At 36.7% G+C, this 19,874-nt stretch overlaps 1 protein-coding gene across 1 annotated transcript in view; it reads left to right on the forward strand.

Annotated features, from left to right (window-relative positions):
• The window catches only part of ADAMTS6 (ADAM metallopeptidase with thrombospondin type 1 motif 6), a 295,911-nt gene that overhangs the window by 207,539 nt on the left and 68,498 nt on the right, over positions 1–19,874 (forward strand). The window contains exons 13-15 of the mRNA XM_036117447.2: positions 1,555–1,700; positions 3,831–3,894; positions 18,600–18,702. Coding sequence (XP_035973340.2) covers positions 1,555–1,700; positions 3,831–3,894; positions 18,600–18,702 — 313 coding nt within the window. The remainder of the gene's footprint in view (positions 1–1,554; positions 1,701–3,830; positions 3,895–18,599; positions 18,703–19,874) is intronic.

Raw genomic sequence — 19,874 nt, forward strand, 5'->3', positions numbered from 1 at the left:
ACACCCTGGAGTTGGAGGTGGGAGGGTGGGAAGGAGTGGGGAGATACCCCTCTTCAGAATAAGGGTAGTCAAGGAAAGACCTTTCTGATGAAAGGACACTTGATTGAGACCAAATGATGAGTAGACAGCAACATAAGTAATTGGGAGAATAATATTCCCAGAAGGACCAGCAAATGCAAATGCCCAAAAGAGGGAACAAACTTAGTGTATTGAGGAAAAGAAAGAAGTCCAGTGTTCTGGACCAATCTGCAAGGGAGAATAAGACTGGAGAAGGAGTTAGGGGTCAGATCACAAAGGCCACCGCTGACCAGAGTTAAGGGAAGTAGGAAAGTAGTGCAATCATTTAAGCAAAAAGTGATATGATGTGATAATATGTTTTTTAAAAGAGCTCTCTGAAGCTTACTAGAGAATGGGCTGATTAAGGGTAGAAAAAAGTAGAGGCATAGAGACCAGGTAAGAAGCTATTCCATTTGCCTATTTTGTCTGATGTGGTAGCCATGAAAATGATGAAAAGTGAAAGAATTCCGGCTATGTGGAAGTAGTGTAATAGACTCATTACTTTCTAAGTATCATATATCAGAATACCTTTGCATTTTAATATAAAGTTGAATTTTTGTGTAACAATGACGTTGCTGCCAGTTATTCAACTCTAAGAATGTTTCTTATTGTTATTCATATAAACAAATGACTTTCACAGCATCAGTATGGTTTGTCAAAATTTGGTAATTCAGAAAAATGCACCGGTAAAAACCTAGAAATCCTTGGTTTAAAAAAAAAAAAAGGCTTTCATTTTTTACCATATTCTGCAAATAAGATTTATCATGTTAGAGTTATGAGCTGATTATGTGATGTCTGTGTCTCGATAAATTATTCCTGGCTCTCTAGTTACATGCAGTATGTGTGGTTGGTTTACTGCAGAGTAAAGCTGAAAGAATTCCAGTACACATGTTCATGCAGGGACTATACACATGGCTAGTCAGTGTATGTAAGAGTTTTTTGTACCCTGTCCCTAGTATCTTGGCATTACTTTTATTATGTCTGCAGGACTCGTGTAGATGAAATGCCACAACACATTCTTTTACTATTGTAGCCTCAACCAGCCTTTTTTTTTTTTTTTTTAAAGTAAAAGCAATTACCATCATAAAAATTCCTTACTGGGGAACTTTCCATATTGCGTTATCATTCCATGAGCCTAATAATAGTGGAATATAAAGAAAAAAAATTCTAATGCTAAAATATCTAAAAAAGACTTGAGTTCTCTTTAATGAGAAAGACTAGGATTCTGGAGGAGGAGAAATAAAAAAAGGAAGTGAAGTCAAGTTTTCTAGACTCCTGGTACAGGTTAGAGATTTATAAATCATTGCCTAGCCAAAGATAATTTGCAAATCACATGCACCTTCGCCATTGTCTAAACACAGTTAAAGAACTCTCAGTCTGTTATCTATTGGAGAATGCTAATGCCTATAATTGGTCATTGCCGGACCTTATGTATTTCTAACCTGATAGCTCTATCTGCCTAAAAGCTAATTCTGTGTTTTCTGTGAAATCTTGCAGTGGTGTTATCAGGGAGATTGTGTTCCTTTTGGCACTTGGCCCCAGAGCATAGATGGGGGCTGGGGTCCCTGGTCACTATGGGGAGAGTGCAGCAGGACCTGCGGGGGAGGCGTCTCCTCATCCCTAAGACACTGTGACAGTCCAGCGTAAGTAGCTAAAGTAAGCCGGAGCCAACAAAAAGACACAGTTGGAAATGATTCAAAGCTGTGGTTTCACATGTTATCTGTAAAAACGTTTCACTAGTGAGCCAAGTGTTTGTCTTCTGAACAAGCAATAGGCACAGGAGAGTGGAAGAGCCTTGTTAGAGAGACTTTCTTTTTCTTCCTTCCCCCTTACTGTGCAACTAAAAATAAAAGAAAAAGAAAAAAGAATAGCATTGTTTATCTATCCCAGGTATAGCTAGACCTTTAATCTAGTAATAATCAGATAGATTTCCCCCTCCAAAAACTACTGAATTATGGATGAATCCAGGTCTGCTCTTAGCTACATTACCATTACTCCCAGGAAACGTAAGTCTTTTCACATGTCACATAAAATTATTACTGCTACATTAGTATTAAAAGGACCAATGAGAGCACTTCAAGGGTTGAAATGCCTTGATTCGCATCACAAATCACAATGAAAAGAATACTGCCCATGTGTTAAAATAGTTTCCATTCACATGCCCCTATTAATCATCTTCCGGAGCTGCCACCACTTTTCTTCCCGTGACTATTTTATGCAGGTCAGACTGTTCCTCTCCCACCACTCTTTTTCTCCGGTCAGAGTCCCCCTGGTGAAAGGCCAGCCACATCAGTATTCTTTGGTAGCTGTATTGCTTCTCTCTCCCACCAGTGCCCATTACAGGTGGACCAGTCCCCCAGTTAGACTTTCCTGTCCCCCCCGGAGACTAAACTGCTCCTTAGCTGCTGCATGTCAAGTGCTCCCCTTTTTGTCTGTAGCTCAGGTTGCAGGCCTCCTTTCCCAACTAGTGTTTGGTGCAGCATGGCATTATAATATCCCTTCTGCTTTTTATCCCTTCCTAGGGAAAAGATAGTCAGCTTTCATTTTTTATTTTTCTCTTTTTAACTCAGGATCCCTCTCTTTGGTTCCCCTCTCTAAATATCTCTTTTCTTCTCTTTTACTCTTTTTAGTTTGAAATTATTTCCCTTTACACTCGTTCTGTGTTTCCATTCTCCAGCTTTCTTTCCATTATTATCTTTCTGCTAAACAGAGCTAGCTCACTGTCACCCGCTCATAAACTAGTCATGCTACCATCATCCCCACGCCCTTGTTTTTGTCTGACCAAACCATTTCTCCCAAGCTGATTTAAATTGGGCCATTCCTTTTCCTTTTTAGAATCAGTATCCACTGGCATTCAAAATATATTCAAAATGTAACTTTAATTATTCCATTGACTACCAGTGAGCCAAAATTATAATTATACTTGATCTTTTTCAAACAACTACAGAATAATTACCTAAGCTCAACTGCAGGCTACTATAAATTAGTAACCAAAACTATAAACATCTATGATAATAAGTAATATACCCAGATCCTTAAGAGAATGACTTGGACTTCTTTTAAAAGAAGTTAGTTTTTTCTATTCGAAATAGCATGCCCAAATAATAGCATATGACTTTCCTTAATGTTAAATATTTAAAAAATTAATTTATGTAAGTCAAATATTGGACATCTTACTTTTTCTTTAATTGGAGTGTAATATATAGTGTATAATGCAAAGCCATCTGATTTTTAAATGTAATTTTTCAAACTTCATATAATGAGATAGAAATCCATTTCTGCATTATTTACTTTGAACTGAAGCTATTTCCATAGAGTTGCTTAGTATTCTGTCATTTCCAGTCCGGAAAAAATAGTAAATTTACCATTTCCTACTTAGTGAACAGATAGTATCAGATTATGTGTTTTGTTGAATACGATTCAAGTGGTTTTTCATTATAAGTAAGTGATTTTTAAACTCATTGTGTTGAACTGAGTACCTGCTTACTATGATAATTAGAAAATAAATTTATTTAATTGCATTTTCTTAAGAATGTAAATCATGACAGCTTAGAGTCTTGTAAAGTTATTCATAGCAAACTGCCTTAGTTTTTATGTTCAGCAACCATAATCATTATTGCTAACAATCACCAGCATGATTGTTATTTTAATAACTAGTAAAATGTCAAATTTTGTATTTTCTTAAAATAAATGCTAATATGTTTTCATCAAGCAATATATATACTCTTTATGTAGACAGATATATTCACATGTTAAACAAAATATGTTTTCAGACCTTCAGGAGGTGGAAAATATTGCCTTGGGGAAAGGAAACGATATCGCTCCTGTAACACAGATGTAAGTAAAACCAAACTTTGCTATGAAAAATTAGCTTACATTTCCCCTAGAGCAGGGAAATTTTTAAAACTGTAAGCTATTTGGTCATAAATCCATGTGTATGAAGGTCACATGAATTTTTTAAATTGTTAATAGTGAATGGAACGGGCCTCACGTCCAGAAATTCCATCAACAGGGGACAAGGGGAAGCTCCAGCACTAGGAGCAAATACAATCTCCCCCCAATAGGTACCAAGAGAGAGTCGTAGGTCCCCCAAAATGACTTGGTCCCCCAACACTCACACCTTTGCCACCACTATCTTTCCACCAGGATTAATCTTATTATGCCCATAAAATAAGATTATTTTATGCTTGCCACTGTAAGAAGCCCCAGATTCCCAGGTCATTCCTCATGTCTTGCCATCCAATCCCATAAAGTTCTGCATATCACATCTTCTGTTTTGTATCTCTGCCCGGCTACTGAAACATTTCTTCTGGGCCCTTAGGAATTCATGATCCATTGGCAGCAAAAGCCCTTATATCTTGATGTCTCTGAATTTTCCTTCTCTACACTTTGTTGTTTTAATGGAAACTGGCTGTCCTCTAATGATACTTAAAATAAACTTTAGGCTTCTAAAGGTGTTTTCTCCCTTAGCTCTTGAATGAGTGGAAGTGAATTGACTTTTTTTTTCAATATCTCATTACCTCTTTCAGATCATTCTTCCTCCCTCCTACCTAAAAACCACACCTTTTAATTTCATGTCATCAGACTGTTACACAGTATTCCTGACCGTCATGCTCTCCAACTCTATTCTTATCTTAATTCTTGGTTATTTCATAAATATATAGATATTTTCCTAATATCTTCTCTTCTGGATTTTTCCATAAACATACAAACATATTGTTATTTCTCCTATCTTAAAAAAACAAAAACAAAACACCTGCCAGTTCTTTTCATATTTTTTTCTTCCCTTTGAAACGAAATTCCTCAAAAGAGTTATATACTTCCATATCCAGTTCCTCTTCTGATTTTTTCCCAAAACTGTTCCTGTCAGATTTTTGCTGCCATCATTCTACTAAAAATGCTCTTGTCAAGTCAAAGGCTAGATGACTCCCATGTTGCTAAATACAATAGTCAATTCTGAGTGTGTTCATCTTACTTGATAGTCAGTAGGCTTCCATAACATACAACTTTTTGGTTGTCCTTTTTTACTGCTACTTGTTTTTTCTCATTCTCCTTTGCTGGTTCCTACTTTTTTTCTCTTACTTCTTAGAGTGTCCAGGACCTAGTCCTTGCCCTTCTTTTGTGCACTACCAGTATTTATTTCCTTGGTGATCTCATCCAGTTTCATTGCTTTCGATAGCATTCATATGTCCTTTGACGCCCAAATTTATATTTTTAGCCCAGATTTCTTTCATGGATTCCAGACTCGTATCTTACCATTGATTAGACTTTTAATAGACATCTGATATTTAACATGTCCAAATGTTATCTCTAAAACATTTCCATTTACCTGTACCTCCCAGTTTTTCCCATCTCATATGTCAACTCCCTCTACCTCAAGCCAAAAACCCTTGAGTCATTCTTGATTCCATTCTCTCACAGCTCATATCCAATCCCTCAGGAAATCCCATTGGCTTTCCCTTCAAGATATATCCTAGATCTGACTACTTCTCACTGCCTCCACTGCTACTACTTTGTTCTTCACTGACTTAGTCTGAAGAGCTTTTTCAGTGGATTTCCCATTACTACTCTTGCTCCCTACAGTTCTCAATACAGGGGTCAGAGTGAGTCAAATTATATCCTTTACTCAAAACCCTTCAATGACTCCATTTTAATTTAATCCAGGCCCCTTAGAAAGGCCTGCAAAGACTATACAATCTAGCCCTCTGTTACTTTTCTGAACTAATCTCTTAACTATTTCCTCCTCAGTAACCCTGCTCCAGCCACATGGGCCTCCTTCCTTGTACATACCAGGCACGCTCCCACCTCAGGGCTTTTGCATTGCCCATTTCCTTTACCTTATATACTCTTCTCCCAAAATATCTACATGGCTTACTCTTTTACCTCACCTTTATTCAACTGTCACCTTCTGAGTGAGCCCTAGCCTGAATATCGTATTTAAGATTGCAATCTTCCCTACTTCCTACAACCCTGAGACTCCTAATCTTCCTTACCCTGCTCTATTTCCCCCCATGCATACTTCTAATATACTCTCTAGCTTATTGATCATATTACTTCTATGTTACATTTGCATCCTGAAGTAGTAACATGTAGCTTCAATTACAATGATCCTTCCAGCCTACCAGCATTATTTATTCATTCACTCAACAAACCATTGAGTGCCTATTGTATATCAGACTGTTCTAGAGTGAGAAAGACAATCTCTGCTCTCAAGGATCTTATAATTTCCTGGGAAATCAGTTAAGTGCAGAAAATCACCATTCAGCGTGATAAATGTATGATATCTTAGAATAAGTATGGGATGCTATAAAAGCACATAGAATGGGCACATAGCCTAATTAAGGATTTAGGATTTCTTCCCATAGGAAGGTAAAGATATGAAGGGCAAATAGGAGCTGACCAGAAAAGAAGAACGTGACAATGAGAGCATTCTAGGTAGAAGGAAAATTAAGTGCAAGACTTGTAGGTTAAACAGCATGATACTTACTTGGAGGTAGTAAGACACCATTCAAAAACTTAGCCTCAGATTTATACTTTATGTGAGAATGGATCAGAGAAGGTGAGACTACAAGAGAACAATAAACAGATCAGAAAGAATTTAAGGGTACTGGTGGGAATGACTGAAGTGCTGATTCATGCATTCTGCACTGGGAATGACAGTCTAAAGAGGACTAAGAGGAGAAAATTAAGGACCTAACTTCAAAAATCCATAAAAATTGAAGAACCAATGTAGTAGTAGGAAAAACAGAGTGAGGGAGATAGAAGGTATAGGGATCAGAGAATGGAATGTACTTGAATTTCATATATGACAAGTGAGACTATTCTCAATGATGACAAATCTGCAGTGTGGCCAAGGGAATACATGCCTAGCCTTGGGCGAGATGAAGGAGTTCAGGGGTCTTCAAGGCCAGGGAATTTGGGGAGTCTTCTATGCAGATGTTGAGGTCACTCAGGATGATGTTAAAACCTGGAGTATAGAGTGAGACTGTGAACCAGGTACCAGATCCTTTAATAAAGAGAGAAAATGACCATGATGAGGTCAGTAGGAATGATGAAGCCAGAGAGTGATTTGGATGAATAGCATGAATTTCAGAAGAATAGAGGTTTTACCTAAGGGTAGAATACATTAAAATCTACTGTATATCAGACTATGTTAGGTAGGCGTGAGAAAGCCAAACCCATGTCTCAATTCACATTTGTTTCTATTATATAATTGTAGGGGCAGGCATATGCTTTGACCTTAATAAGATAGGTACTATAATACGAATAATGTATGATAAGTAAAAGAAAAAGAAACAAAAAGTACTAGACATATCAGGCTTGTTGCTTTTTACCCATGGACTTTGTTTTAGATGCTCAGATTGTAGAACTTACTATTGGTGGATTGGCATTTCTATTACCAGCTTTGTCTTGTTTTAGCTTTCAGCAAATGATACAATTAACATAACTATATCATGGAAATACAAATTTTTTTCACAAATCTAGACTTTACTAGTTCAGAATATGAGACAATTCAGTTACCACACTGAAATTTATTTTCATGATAAGTTCATAAAACCGTCTGAGCATAAGTTTATAAGGTGGGGACTTTTAAAGTATAATCTAATATATGAAAATTTAAACTTTCAGAACACATAATCTACTTGCACTGTCCAAGAGAACTTTCTTCATTGATAGAAATGTTCTATATGTGCATTGTCCAGTCTGGTAGCCACTAGCAAAATTAGCTATTGAGCACTTGAAATGTGGCTAGTGTTGGGGCACCTGGGTGGCTCAGTCAGTTAAGTGTTTGACTCTTGATCTCACCTCAGGTCTCGATCTCAGGGTCATGAGTTCAAACTCCGTGTTGCGCTCCATGCTGACCATGGGGCCTACTTAAAAAAAAAAAAAAAAATTAAAAAAAAATGTGAGTATAAACGAAAAACAGAACTTTTAAGTTTAATTAATTTAAATTCGAATAGCAACATGTTGCTCATGGCAACCATGTTGGACAGCACCGAGCTACATAGTCTAGCTATGCAGTAGAAAAATAATTGTTATAAAGAAGACTTTAAATGTTATATATAAAATTCTCAAAACAAATCAATCTTAGATCATTTTGGAAACAAATGTAGAATATTTCCATTTTTGGTAATGATAGAGTAAGTTACTCTGACAGAACTCTTTTTAAGAATTATTGAATAAGAATGTTTTAAAACGTCACTTTAAAATCTGCAAATAACTGACAAGATAGTGAGGGAAATTCCTGAAGGTCAAATTCTTTGAGAAAGGGGAACTCAAAAATGTAAGTGGAGCATCAAAGCACCTAAAGTACTTTTGCCCTGACAATATTCAGAGGAAGAGACCAGATAAACTGCTACTGTGTCTCTCTCCTTCCTATAAGGAAAGCTTTTCCCAAAACTCCTCCCTTGTTCCCTTGGTGGACTTCATTCATGTTTTATTGGCCTGGAGGGTACATATCCATTTTAAACCAGTCATGGGCAAAAAAGAATGGGATTACCATAATTGGTTTAGACTAATCCAGATTTGCCCCTAAAATGAAGTTAAGGTCATCTTTCCTGAGAGGTAGATTCCTGGGCAAAAATCAGAATTCTGTTAGCAATGAAGTGGAGAGTGACAGATCCTGGGTACGCCACACATGTGTGCTCAGAGCTCGTTTAGTTTCCAACTTTACTAGCAGAAGTAGCAGCAACAGAAGTAGTAGTGGTAGTAGTAGTGGTAGTAGCTGCTGCTAACATTTACTGAGCATTCACTGTGTGCCGGACCCATTAATTTAACCATATTTTCTTCCCAATCTGAGAGTTCTTCTTCTCCTGGGCAGTGAATTGGCTTGCTGAGATATTTTAAATTTTTATTCTTTCAATAAAAATCTAGAAAAAATATGCTAATTTAAAGTTTTGGTATAATCTGTTCTATTACAGCTTTGCCTCTGCAACACAAATTAGCTCATAAGTGATTGTCATTTTGTGCCATATTTTTTGCCACTAAGTGATATAGCGACTAAAGTCAAACTACATTGATACAGCTGAATGGTAGAGGAAAATTGTAGTGTATATGTTGACCCTTTATCCCACAGTCTTCTTTTTGCTAGTTTGGCCTCATGCTCTGTCATAGAACTCCTTATCATGTGTTTCTGCCTGTTCTTTGTATTTTGGCCTCTTGTCTCTATAACTCAACATCCTCAACCCTTTCTAAATTATTTCACTTTTTTTTGGTGGGGGTGAAGATAAAGTCCTATGTTTACTCCAGTATTCCCTTGTTAGGAATTTGCCAGGTATTTTTTAAACTGTGCTAGTATTTTATTAGAATTGTTATTGTTTTTGTTAGTGTCCTGTCTTTGATTTGTCTGCCTCTAGCGCTATTTTTCTCATATGCCTGCTATTTTTACTGTGCAATTTTGTAGAAAGAGGTTTTTCAAGAATGTATTAGAGTAGAAACTCCTATATTTTATAAATCTATTCTAAAGTTTCTTTTATATAGACTGTATTATAAGACAGAGAATTTAATGATAAATCATGAAGAGTGAATTGATTGTAGTTAAGATTGAGTCATGCAAGCAAGAGAACTTCAGTATGTTCCAGTGAGCACAGAATGGGTGTTACTATGGAAGTATTATAGGGTTATTGTGTTTGTACTCTTTAAATTAACCTTGGAACTTTTTTCTAAATGTACAATGGTTTATTTATTTATTTATTTATTTTCAAGATTTTATTTATTTATTTGACAGGGAGAGACACAGCGAGAGAGGGAACACAAGCAGGGGGAGTGGGAGAGGGAGAAGCAGGCTTCCTGCTGAGCAGGGAGCCCGATGTGGGGCTCGATCCCAGGACTCCAGGATCATGACCTGAGCTGAAGGCAGACGCTTAACGACTGAGCCACCCAGGCACCCCTGTACAATGGTTTAAATGTTCTTTTTTTTCCCCTGTATTGCCTGGGTGTTAATTTAAGGGATTCCAGAGTATACTTGTCTTTATTAGATCAGCCTCTAAACTTAGTGCATTTTTAACATCATTTAATACTGTGCTCATCATATTTAGTGACACTGTAAATAATATCTAAGAGACATTTTTACACTTAGTTAAAATCAATTTGACAGTCAAAAACTAGGAAACAATTCATAAGCATTTTTGGCTTGTCATTTGTGATCCAAGAGCTTTTCTTGAGACTTAAATAGGGAATAAAGGATAATTGCAAATGATCCTGGAAGAATTTGCAAATCATTGCACAGAATGAGATCATGTTAGGCAGTCAAATGGCAGGAGCACCCATTTATGAATCTTGGAGGTTTGCTCTCTGCTGTTTAATTTATGCTCAGAATGCACATTATAACAAAAAATAGAAAATCTATGAGGCACCTGGGTGGCTCAGTTGGTTGAGTGCCTAACTCTTGATTTTGGCTCAGGTCATAATCTCAGGGTCTTGGGATCGAGCCCCATGTGGAGCCTACTTAAAATTCTCTCTCTCCCTCTCCTCTGCCCCTCCCCCCACATTCAGCCCCCCACCCCCAACACCTGCTCGTGTGAGCTTTTGCACACAGGCACACGTGTACTCTCTCTCTCTCAAAAAAAAAAAAAAAAGAAAGAAAAGAAAAAAAACAAAGAAAGAAACAAAATCTAGGAGATGTTAGTCTGATCCACATGTCTTTGATAGAGCCTACTTGCATTCCTTTTAAGATCTTACAATCCATTCATAGCCTGTCAGTTTCTCATGTAGTATAGCAGTCTTGACCTTCTCATTTCTGTGATTGGCCAGCTAGTACTATAGATTACCACTTTAGTTCTCATGTTTTTACATATCATAATTATTTATCATTGTTAGTCATTACTCTCTGATTAGAGTTGAGTTAGCTTCATTAAAATCATAAGTGAAAAACAGAATAAATTAGAAAATCCAAGAAAAAGGAAAATAATATTAAGTTGGGATCAATACTTTAAATATGTATCATAAGCTCCTTCTACATAATAAGATGGACCACACATTTTACTCTGAGTTTCTTAGAGGCATGAGTAAACAGGCAAACACTATCAGTTCTAAGTTTCATAATGTCAAGTAGCCACAACAAAAAGAGATATATCGCAAAGGAACACTTTACTATTTTGAAGTTTTGATTCTCCTATAGGGATCTCCACACTGATGAATCAGATTGAAACATGCAAGGCTGACAGTACTCTTTTTGCTTAAGTTAGAGGAAAAATTAAAACTGAGAAACTTTGTAGGCCAAGTAGTCTTAAAAAGTGGCTAGCACAAAAACAAGACAGCCACACCTGTCCCCAATGCTGATTTAATTCCCACCACAGGCATTTGAAGGATAGAGGAATGGTAGAAAGACAAGAGCTGTCCAGTGGACAGGGAACAATGTTCCCATTATTTCCTGTTCCATTTACCCCAGTTGGAAAGAAAAAGATCCCCAGAGATAGAAGAGGTAACTTGTAAAGAAAAAAATCTCAATCTTTAAAAAATTTAAAAATAGGTCAGAAAATTGTATCCAGCTGTAAAATTAGCTTGACCAGTCTCAACAGTAACCTAATCAGCCTGGAGGCCAAAGGTATTCACATGTTAGACTCTGAAGCTGATTATCTGCATTAGGATGCATTAGGCAGTTTGTTCCCTAGATCATCATCGGTCACCCCAGAAGCCTTCAGAAGCAACTAGACAAGGACTCTTTCTTTGACATCCATATATATAATGGTCTCTAGGACAGAACAGCATGTAAAGACAATAACTATAGCAGGAACAAATTAAAATGGTTTTCATCTTGAAGCTACTGAGAAATCAGGAGCTTTTATTATAGATATAGAGTAGAATTGGATGAAGTTAGGTCTCACCATTAAAGTAGCAACTATAATAGAATATTTGGGATCATAAGCTAATCTAATAGATAATAGACATGGCCCTTGTGAGACTTTGGTTTGAAGAGCAGAATTTTATGGAAGTCATAACGCCATAAAAAAAGACATTTCTACATTTCCAAAAAGAATTTCCTGTTTTAGCTTAGCTACTCTCCAAAACCAAAGGGAAAAAAAAAATCCTTGTTTTCCCTGTTGTATGTTATTTGTGATTTGTGTGTCTGCTTGATAATGTGACTAGTGTGGGGTGACCAGATTAGGTGGAGGCTGGCAGCGCTGGTAGTGAAAGAACTCACCCAAGGCAGAACAAAGGAGGTAGATGTTTATCAAATACACCACAAGGGAGAGGCGGGAAGGATGGCAAAGCAGAGACTGTCTGCCAAGAGGCAGTGGTGGGGGTTGCAGTTAAAGAGGGAAGGTGAGGAAGTATGGGAATGTATGGAATTTTCCTTTTTTTGGTATCTGTGTCTGGGTGTAAGTAACCCATAGGTCAGCTAAGGCTTATGGATATTTGGAGGTGGGTTCCCTAATGGGCTGTTTGTATTCAGCATGGGGCTTGGGGGTCACCGTGTGCCCTTCTACATTACTCAGGTTTCCATTGTTCAAGTTGGTTGCCTAAAAGCAACCTCTACAACTACGGTAAAACTTCTGGTGAAATACCTAAGCTTCACTCAGGCTGGGATGGAAAGTTGTATTTGTCTTGCATCTTAAACATCGCATTTCCTCCTTTATCTTATACATCAAAACTATTAAAAAAATTATGGACTCAGAAGGGTTTCTAGGTCATCTGTGGTCTGTTCAAAAATTTAAGCATAAATTATATAGTACCTAGGTATTTTCTCAGTCAGCGTTTCTAGAGGGGCATGCTATTCTGCAATTTTTTTCTTCTTCAAGACCTTGCTTATGGTCATTAAGAGGTGATACACTCCTTTGGTTGTGGAGAAATATAGCCTATATTTCAAGGTAGGATTGTAGTGGGAAAAGTATGGATTTTGGATTCAAATTGACTTGTTTGAATGCTGATTGTAACTCTTATTCCTGTTTGGTCTTGGCAAAATAATCTCACTAAACTTCAGGGAACTCCTTTATAGAATATAATTATATCCACCTTGCAGGATTGTTTGAGAATTAAAAGAATTAACACATGTAGAACATCCAGTGCTACTTCCTAATACTTAATCTGTACTCAATACAGTGTAGTTAATATTGGAGACATTTTTGTTTCCAAGCAGATTACAAAAATTACAAAATACTTTCATACATAAACTCATTATATCTTCAAATCACTTTTATAAAGAGGAAGAACAAGTTTTTTTTTTTTAAAGTATTTTAAAATGAGGAACTAATGCTGAGCAGTACCATGGAAGGGATTGAGTCAGGCATAGGATTTCTGAGTACTTATTTAGTGCTCTTGTAACGGATGGAGCCCCTGGGAGGTGGGTGTGGCAAGGTAAGCTTCTCTGAAAGAGTTTGGTCACCTTTGACATTGTCTTACTTCCAGTCTAACCTTACCCTGCAGCAGAACCAGATAGCTGAGAACATTCTGAAACTACAGACCTTGCCCCCAGGGAGAGGTGTGGGGTAAGTGATAACAAGGTACAGAGTTGATCCATTAACAGTGTTATAACCGTGTCCCAGGTTATAATTAGAAAACAGATCTGTCTCCAACACTGGATTTTTATGAATATTATATATAATATTTTTATAGTATTATATGTGGCAAAAAAGTAACAGGAGCAAGTATCATTAATCTTCTTTGGGTTAGTATGACTTTTATGGTGTGTATCATGTTTTGAAAAATAAGGACTAGCTTCTAAACACAGAATAGAGCTTGCTTGTTTATTTTGTTCTTAAAAGGGATGTTTTAAAAATTACAAAGTGAATGTTGCCTGACATTTTCACAGGCTTAGAGGAAAGGGTTATGCTATGGACAGATAGCATTTCAGTTAAATTCAGGCCATACAGAAATAGATTTAAGTTTGAAAACTTGCACAGAGGATTATGGTATCAAATATGACAGCTAGATTCTAGTTTGGACAATATAGGTTTAGCAGACTTTTGTTTCTTTTTCTTTAAAAGTAAATATTCAGTGAAACTACAAAAAAAAATCAGAAACCATTTTGGAGAGAAAAGATAAGATTGAATCAAAACTGGTTGAGATGATTCACTGGACATTACGTTCAACTTTAGTGAGATAATCGTACAATACCTGGTAACTAGGAAATCAGGAGTTTTGTTTGCAACTTCTAAGAGAAGGTGTGGCAGCAAGGACTTTGTTAGCATGTGTGTCATTGTGTGACTTAGGAAGTGATGCCTTTTTGGGTGAACAAATAAAAATGTCCTTTCTTCACAGTCCCATGTCAAGTACGTGACTTGCTAAGCAGATCAGGGGCTGGAATTTAAATTCCACTTATGCTCCTGAAACTAATAGGGTATAGCCGGCTAAGAATATATTGCCATCCTGGAGAGGAAGCAGAAAATTAAATCTGGGGAGTGTTGAAGTGTGGTCTAGTGTAATAGTGAAGAAGCAAAAGTGCATGTAGTGTGGAAGCAAGAAAGGAAGAAACAGCAGAAGGTGAAAAGCACAATAGAGAAAAGTAGTAGGAGAATAAAATACCAATTTTGCTCATTTTGCAATTTTACCTGAGGCCATAGGAAATCCTTGTATCCTGCCAGCCTGCCTATCTCCTTTACGAAGAGGAGAGGAATGGGAAAGGGGAAAAAGAATTTTCGTGCTCAGCTTTCTTCTCACACTTTATTACATGTAAGATATAACACAGTATTTACGGAATTTTCCTCATTTGCAAGACATTTTGGGATGTATTTCTCTTGAAGTTAAGTGGCATTTTGGGTGTATTTTGCAAAAGAAAGAGAGAAGGCACAAAGGGCTTCTGTGACTTGCCAAGGTCACTGTATTCTTTGAGACAAAACCAGGATTAGAAGTCCAGTAATAGAAATGCCACTACAAAGTTTGTCAGCGGAAGCTGAGATTTCTTTCTATAGCAACTTTTATGCCCCAATGAATTATCCTTTCTTTGTTTTTAGATTTATGTACCAATAAAAAGTATTTAGTCAAAAGGAGATGCTTTTAAGCAATCAGTGTAATTGGAAGCATAAGATAGTCTGTAGAATGTGCTAACATATCTCTGTAAAAAAAAAAGTGCTGATAAAGATGCTAGTATTAATTTTTTTTATTATTTCTTTGAAAATACTAAGATTAAAAATGCTGAGACCTGCAGTTTTGCCCTCTGGATTTATGTGGGGTCCTGCTGGTTGCTTTTTAGAAGGAGAGGATGCTTGATTAGAGTTAACACTAGGAGGCTGAAAACCTGTCAGGCTTTACATAAAAAATTGGTTGCTTATGCCCACTGTTTTTGCATGGTGTCAGCATTTATTACCTTTAAGCAATTTAAAAAGCATTACTCCTTAAACTCTCTACTATTCCTAAAAAAACAAAAATAAAAATATACTTCATGTCATTTTTCCTTAAGAAACTACTCTTTTCTTTGATCACTCTTATTCTTTGGAACGAGGATATACAACTCCTACTGAGTTAATTTTTAATCAACACAAATTCAGAGCATTCATTGAAGGAAACGTTGAAATCAGGAAAACGGAACACTAGCTCATATATTCTAGAAACAGAAAGGCGTGGGATCAAGTCTACTACAGTTTCCTTAAGCCCTTGCATCCTCCATGCTATTCTATGAACCTCCTTAACACACTCCTGTTTCAGGGCCTTTGCATTTACTGTTTACTCTTCTCACTGATGTGTGAGTCACTCCTTCAGTTTCTTTTAACTCTCTATTCAAGGGCCACCTTACTAGAGAGAATTTCTCTGACCATACCTTTTTTTGTTAAGATTTTATTTATTTATTTGACACAAAGACAGCACAAGTGGGCAGAGCGGCAGGCAGAGGGAGAGGGAGAAGCAGGCTCTCTGCTGAGCAGGGAGCCCGACGCGGGGCTCGATCCCAGGACCCTGGGATCATGACCTGAGCCGAAGGCAGCCACTTAACTGACTGAGCCACCCAGGTGCCCCTCTGACCATACCTTTTAAAACAACTTCCCTCCCACCTCACTATCCATCCCCTTACCTGCTAGAATCATAGGATAGGGCCAGAGGGTGGAGGGAATGGGTAAGTGTGGTGCTATTACCTAAAGTTGGAGTCACAAAAAGATTGTACTTCTGCCTGTGGTGCTGCCTGAGGTGAAGAAAGAAAGAGAAATACTCTGGCTTCTCCCAGGAGTGCCTTCATTGCCTGAACCATTGTCAGAAATCAGCAGACACAGAAGCCTGGAAAATGGAGCTTGCAGAGTTTGTTCCTCTGAGATACAGAGCAGAGCAGGAGAAGGTGAGGAATGAATGTAAGAATGCCTAGACCCGAGACCAGAACAGCTGCTAATAGCTATTCACTTCTGCTCTATGCCAGGTACAGAGCTAAACAGTTCACATGAATCCTCACCTAGGAGGTAAATACTAGTACTATCCCCAGTTTATAGATGAGGCTTGGAAAATTAAGTACATTGCTGAAGGCCATGAATTAAATAAAAGACCAAGTTAGAATTGAATCCCGGTTTGTCATACTCCAAAATTTTGCTTTTAGTCCTCTTGTTTTATAAATGAGGAAAAAGTAGTTTGGAGAAGAAAAGAAACTTGCAGCTGAAATGACAGGAACTCAAGTTACTCCTATTAAGTTTTTATACATATTAACAGAGCTAAAACTTTATGCTGTTACTGTAGCATTTAGAGTTCAAAGGAAGCTCCCATTCAGATGAGGGAGTGCCCTTACACCCTGAAACTATCACTGAGCAACCCTCTGTAGCCAGTGTATTCGGTAAAAGGGATTATTAATTACAGCTACCTAAGAGTGTTGAAAGAGATTAAATAGATAATACATCTATAGGCTTCCAAATAGTGTGCCATAGAGTGGGTACTTGCTAAATGCTTAGTAAATGCTAAATAGCTGTTGTCGTTGTTAATATTTTTATTACGCTGACCCTGAGTGGTTATCACAGGAAAGAGTATAGATTAGAAATTTTATGAAATGTTATCCAAGTGCTTTATTAAACTGTAATATCCTCCTGTCGGACTTTTTACTTTGCCTGTATTTAGGAGATTCATTACAAGATAGTCAAGAATGGGATTTTTTGTTTGTTTGTTTTTAAGTGAATAGTCCTCATGATGCCTTAGTTTGTTAATTCAGGGTTTTTTATGTACCAGTGGTTTTCTATGAAATGTCATCTCCTCTTATTATTTCATAAGTTTCTTTCATCTAGGATGGCCTTTTTTCCAACTATTCCCAGCATATGACCTTCTCCTTCCTGTACCCATGGCTTTTCTTGGCTTCCTTCTTAATAGTTTTAACCCCCAGAAATTACGTGCAGAAATCATTTTAAAACACAGAGCTCACAATGGAATGCAGACCTATTTGCACTGTTTTCAGAATTTGAGGCTTTGGACTTGATATGGTAGAGATTTGAACCACAATATAGAGGATGTAATGATGACCGTGCGACTATTTGCACGTTGTGATCTATTATTTTTGTACATGCTTCAAGGGACCATTTACAATATACTGACCTCAGAAAACTGTATAAAGTAAATGTAGAGATCCAAGGGAGGGTAGTAAAAAGTCCTCGAATGATCTCTGAGAGTTTAATCTACTCATTATTTATTCACAATTAAGAATTTTATCTGCTGACTTGTTTTGTTGTTCAATATGTGAGCAGGATATTTTTTCCGTCGTGTATCAAAAGCAGTGATTGTTTTAGGTGCTACAACTGCAGAACTCTAAAAGATAAGTCAAATTAGGTCATATTGCTCAAGCACAGTGAGATGTTATACTTTTAATTCTTTGTGAACTTAAAGATTGAATTTAGGATGGCCTGTGGTATTTGGAATCTAGACCTAACTACATTGGCAAGGTTTTCCTTTTTAAAAAAATTCAGGTAGAAGAAGCATTCCAAACTTTTAAAAACAAATAACCTTCTCTTCACCCTCTCAACATCCTTCTCTCTCCCCACCCAACACATGCACATGTTTTGAACCAATTTAGTATTTTATTTTCTGTGATGTTCGTAGATTAAATGTAAATCTTAGTAAGTCCAAATTCTTTGAATTTGAAGGTGTTTAGACTTGAGGCCTAGCATTTGCCCAGTTCATTCCACATCTTAAAATATGGTTTTTGTCAAGGCTAGACAGTAAACAGCTATAGTAGTAGGGATCCAAACCACAATTAACAGTGCTGAATGTTGTGTTACAAACCTGCCTCTTGATTCCTTAAAATAAAGAGCTGGGAGTAGCTGTGGCAACTGGACCTTAAATAATGTTACCAAAAGACATTATGTGTTTTAGTTTCTTCATCTAGTTTTTATGTGTGTTTATAAGAAGGTACCTGATGGATTGATTGCAAAGTGGACTATGACATGTATCTGAGTATAAAGTTATAAGGAATCTGTCTCACACATAATTTCGTATAAATTACTTCAGTTATTTATTCTGTGGCTAAGATTACAATTCAGATACGTCAGTCTGAATACTGCTGTAGAACAAGTAAATGTAAAATAAATGCCAGAATTATAGCTACAGCATCAGGCAGTGACGAGTTCAGGCAATTTTAATTTTAGGGACATTGTCCCTTAGTTTTGGTATTTTTCAACAATCATACCATTTATGATTTTATTTTATTTTAGCCATGTCCTTTGGGGGCCCGAGATTTTCGAGAGAAACAGTGTGCAGACTTTGACAATATGCCTTTCCGTGGAAAGTATTATAACTGGAAACCCTATACTGGAGGTAATGTATAACCAGCAGAGCATTCATCATGCTTGAGAGCTTTGCAAATATAAAAGAATATATAAATACATACAAACACACACATACATTCATACACCTACTAGTAAAAATTAGTGTTTGCAAATCAAAGCAGGATAACGCTTATAGTACTATACAGTTTCCCTGTAATAAAGCTTATGTTAGTAAAAATGATCAGAAATCATTTATAAAAACCTAATTCTATTTAACAAGGTACAAAAGTCCAAGAAAGGATATAAACCCAAATAATACTTTTGAGTTCTTGAGACTTCCTTGGGGTATATGGACATTACATTATAATCATTTATAATCACTGAATATTTGGAATTATCACCCTAAAAACAACTTATAACAATATAAATCAACTCAAAAGTGGCCAGGAAAACCTGTATACTTTTTTGGTCAAAGGCCAAGGATCTTCCCATAGATTATTATTATTCTTTTTTAGTGTTGAGAAGCATTTTTACCCTTTAATTTGGGCATGTATCAAACACTAATTGTTCAGTAAACACCAGACGTTTTCTTGTACTCTCAAAATACAAATTTAATTTTGTTAAAATTTTCTCGTAGAGAAATTGAATGTACTTTTAAAAAACTTTTATTGTTTGTTTTTTATTCTAGTATCTTACCTTGAAAATTTTCCAACAGAGCAATACTAAAAGAATTTTACATTGACAAGACTCTATTATTCACATTATAATATACTTTGTTACATGTCTAGTCATCTCTCTATCCATTAATCCATTTATTTTTTAGATGCATGTCAAAGTAAATTGTAATCATTGCTATACTTTCCTCTAAATACTTCAGCATGTATAACATTAACCACAGTTCAATACTTATTTATTGTTTTTCAGGTTAGATTATGTACAATGCAATGCACAATCTTAACTGTACTTTCCTTGAGTTTTGACAAATATGTACACCTGCAAAGCCCTATTAACATATAGAACATTACCATACCTCCAAAATTCTCATAGTCCTCATAGTCCTTCCCAGTCAATAGCTGCCTCTACCTATTTCTTCCAAGAGGCAACCACTGTTCTGATATTTTTTTCCTTACCATAGATTAGTTTTGCTGGTGCCAGAACTTCGTATAAGTGAAATCATGTCATATTTGGCCTGTGTTTTGGGCCTAATATTTTTGAGATCCA

The sequence above is a fragment of the Halichoerus grypus genome, chromosome 2, assembly GCF_964656455.1.
Source record: "Halichoerus grypus chromosome 2, mHalGry1.hap1.1, whole genome shotgun sequence".
NCBI classification, from domain to species: domain Eukaryota; kingdom Metazoa; phylum Chordata; class Mammalia; order Carnivora; family Phocidae; genus Halichoerus; species Halichoerus grypus.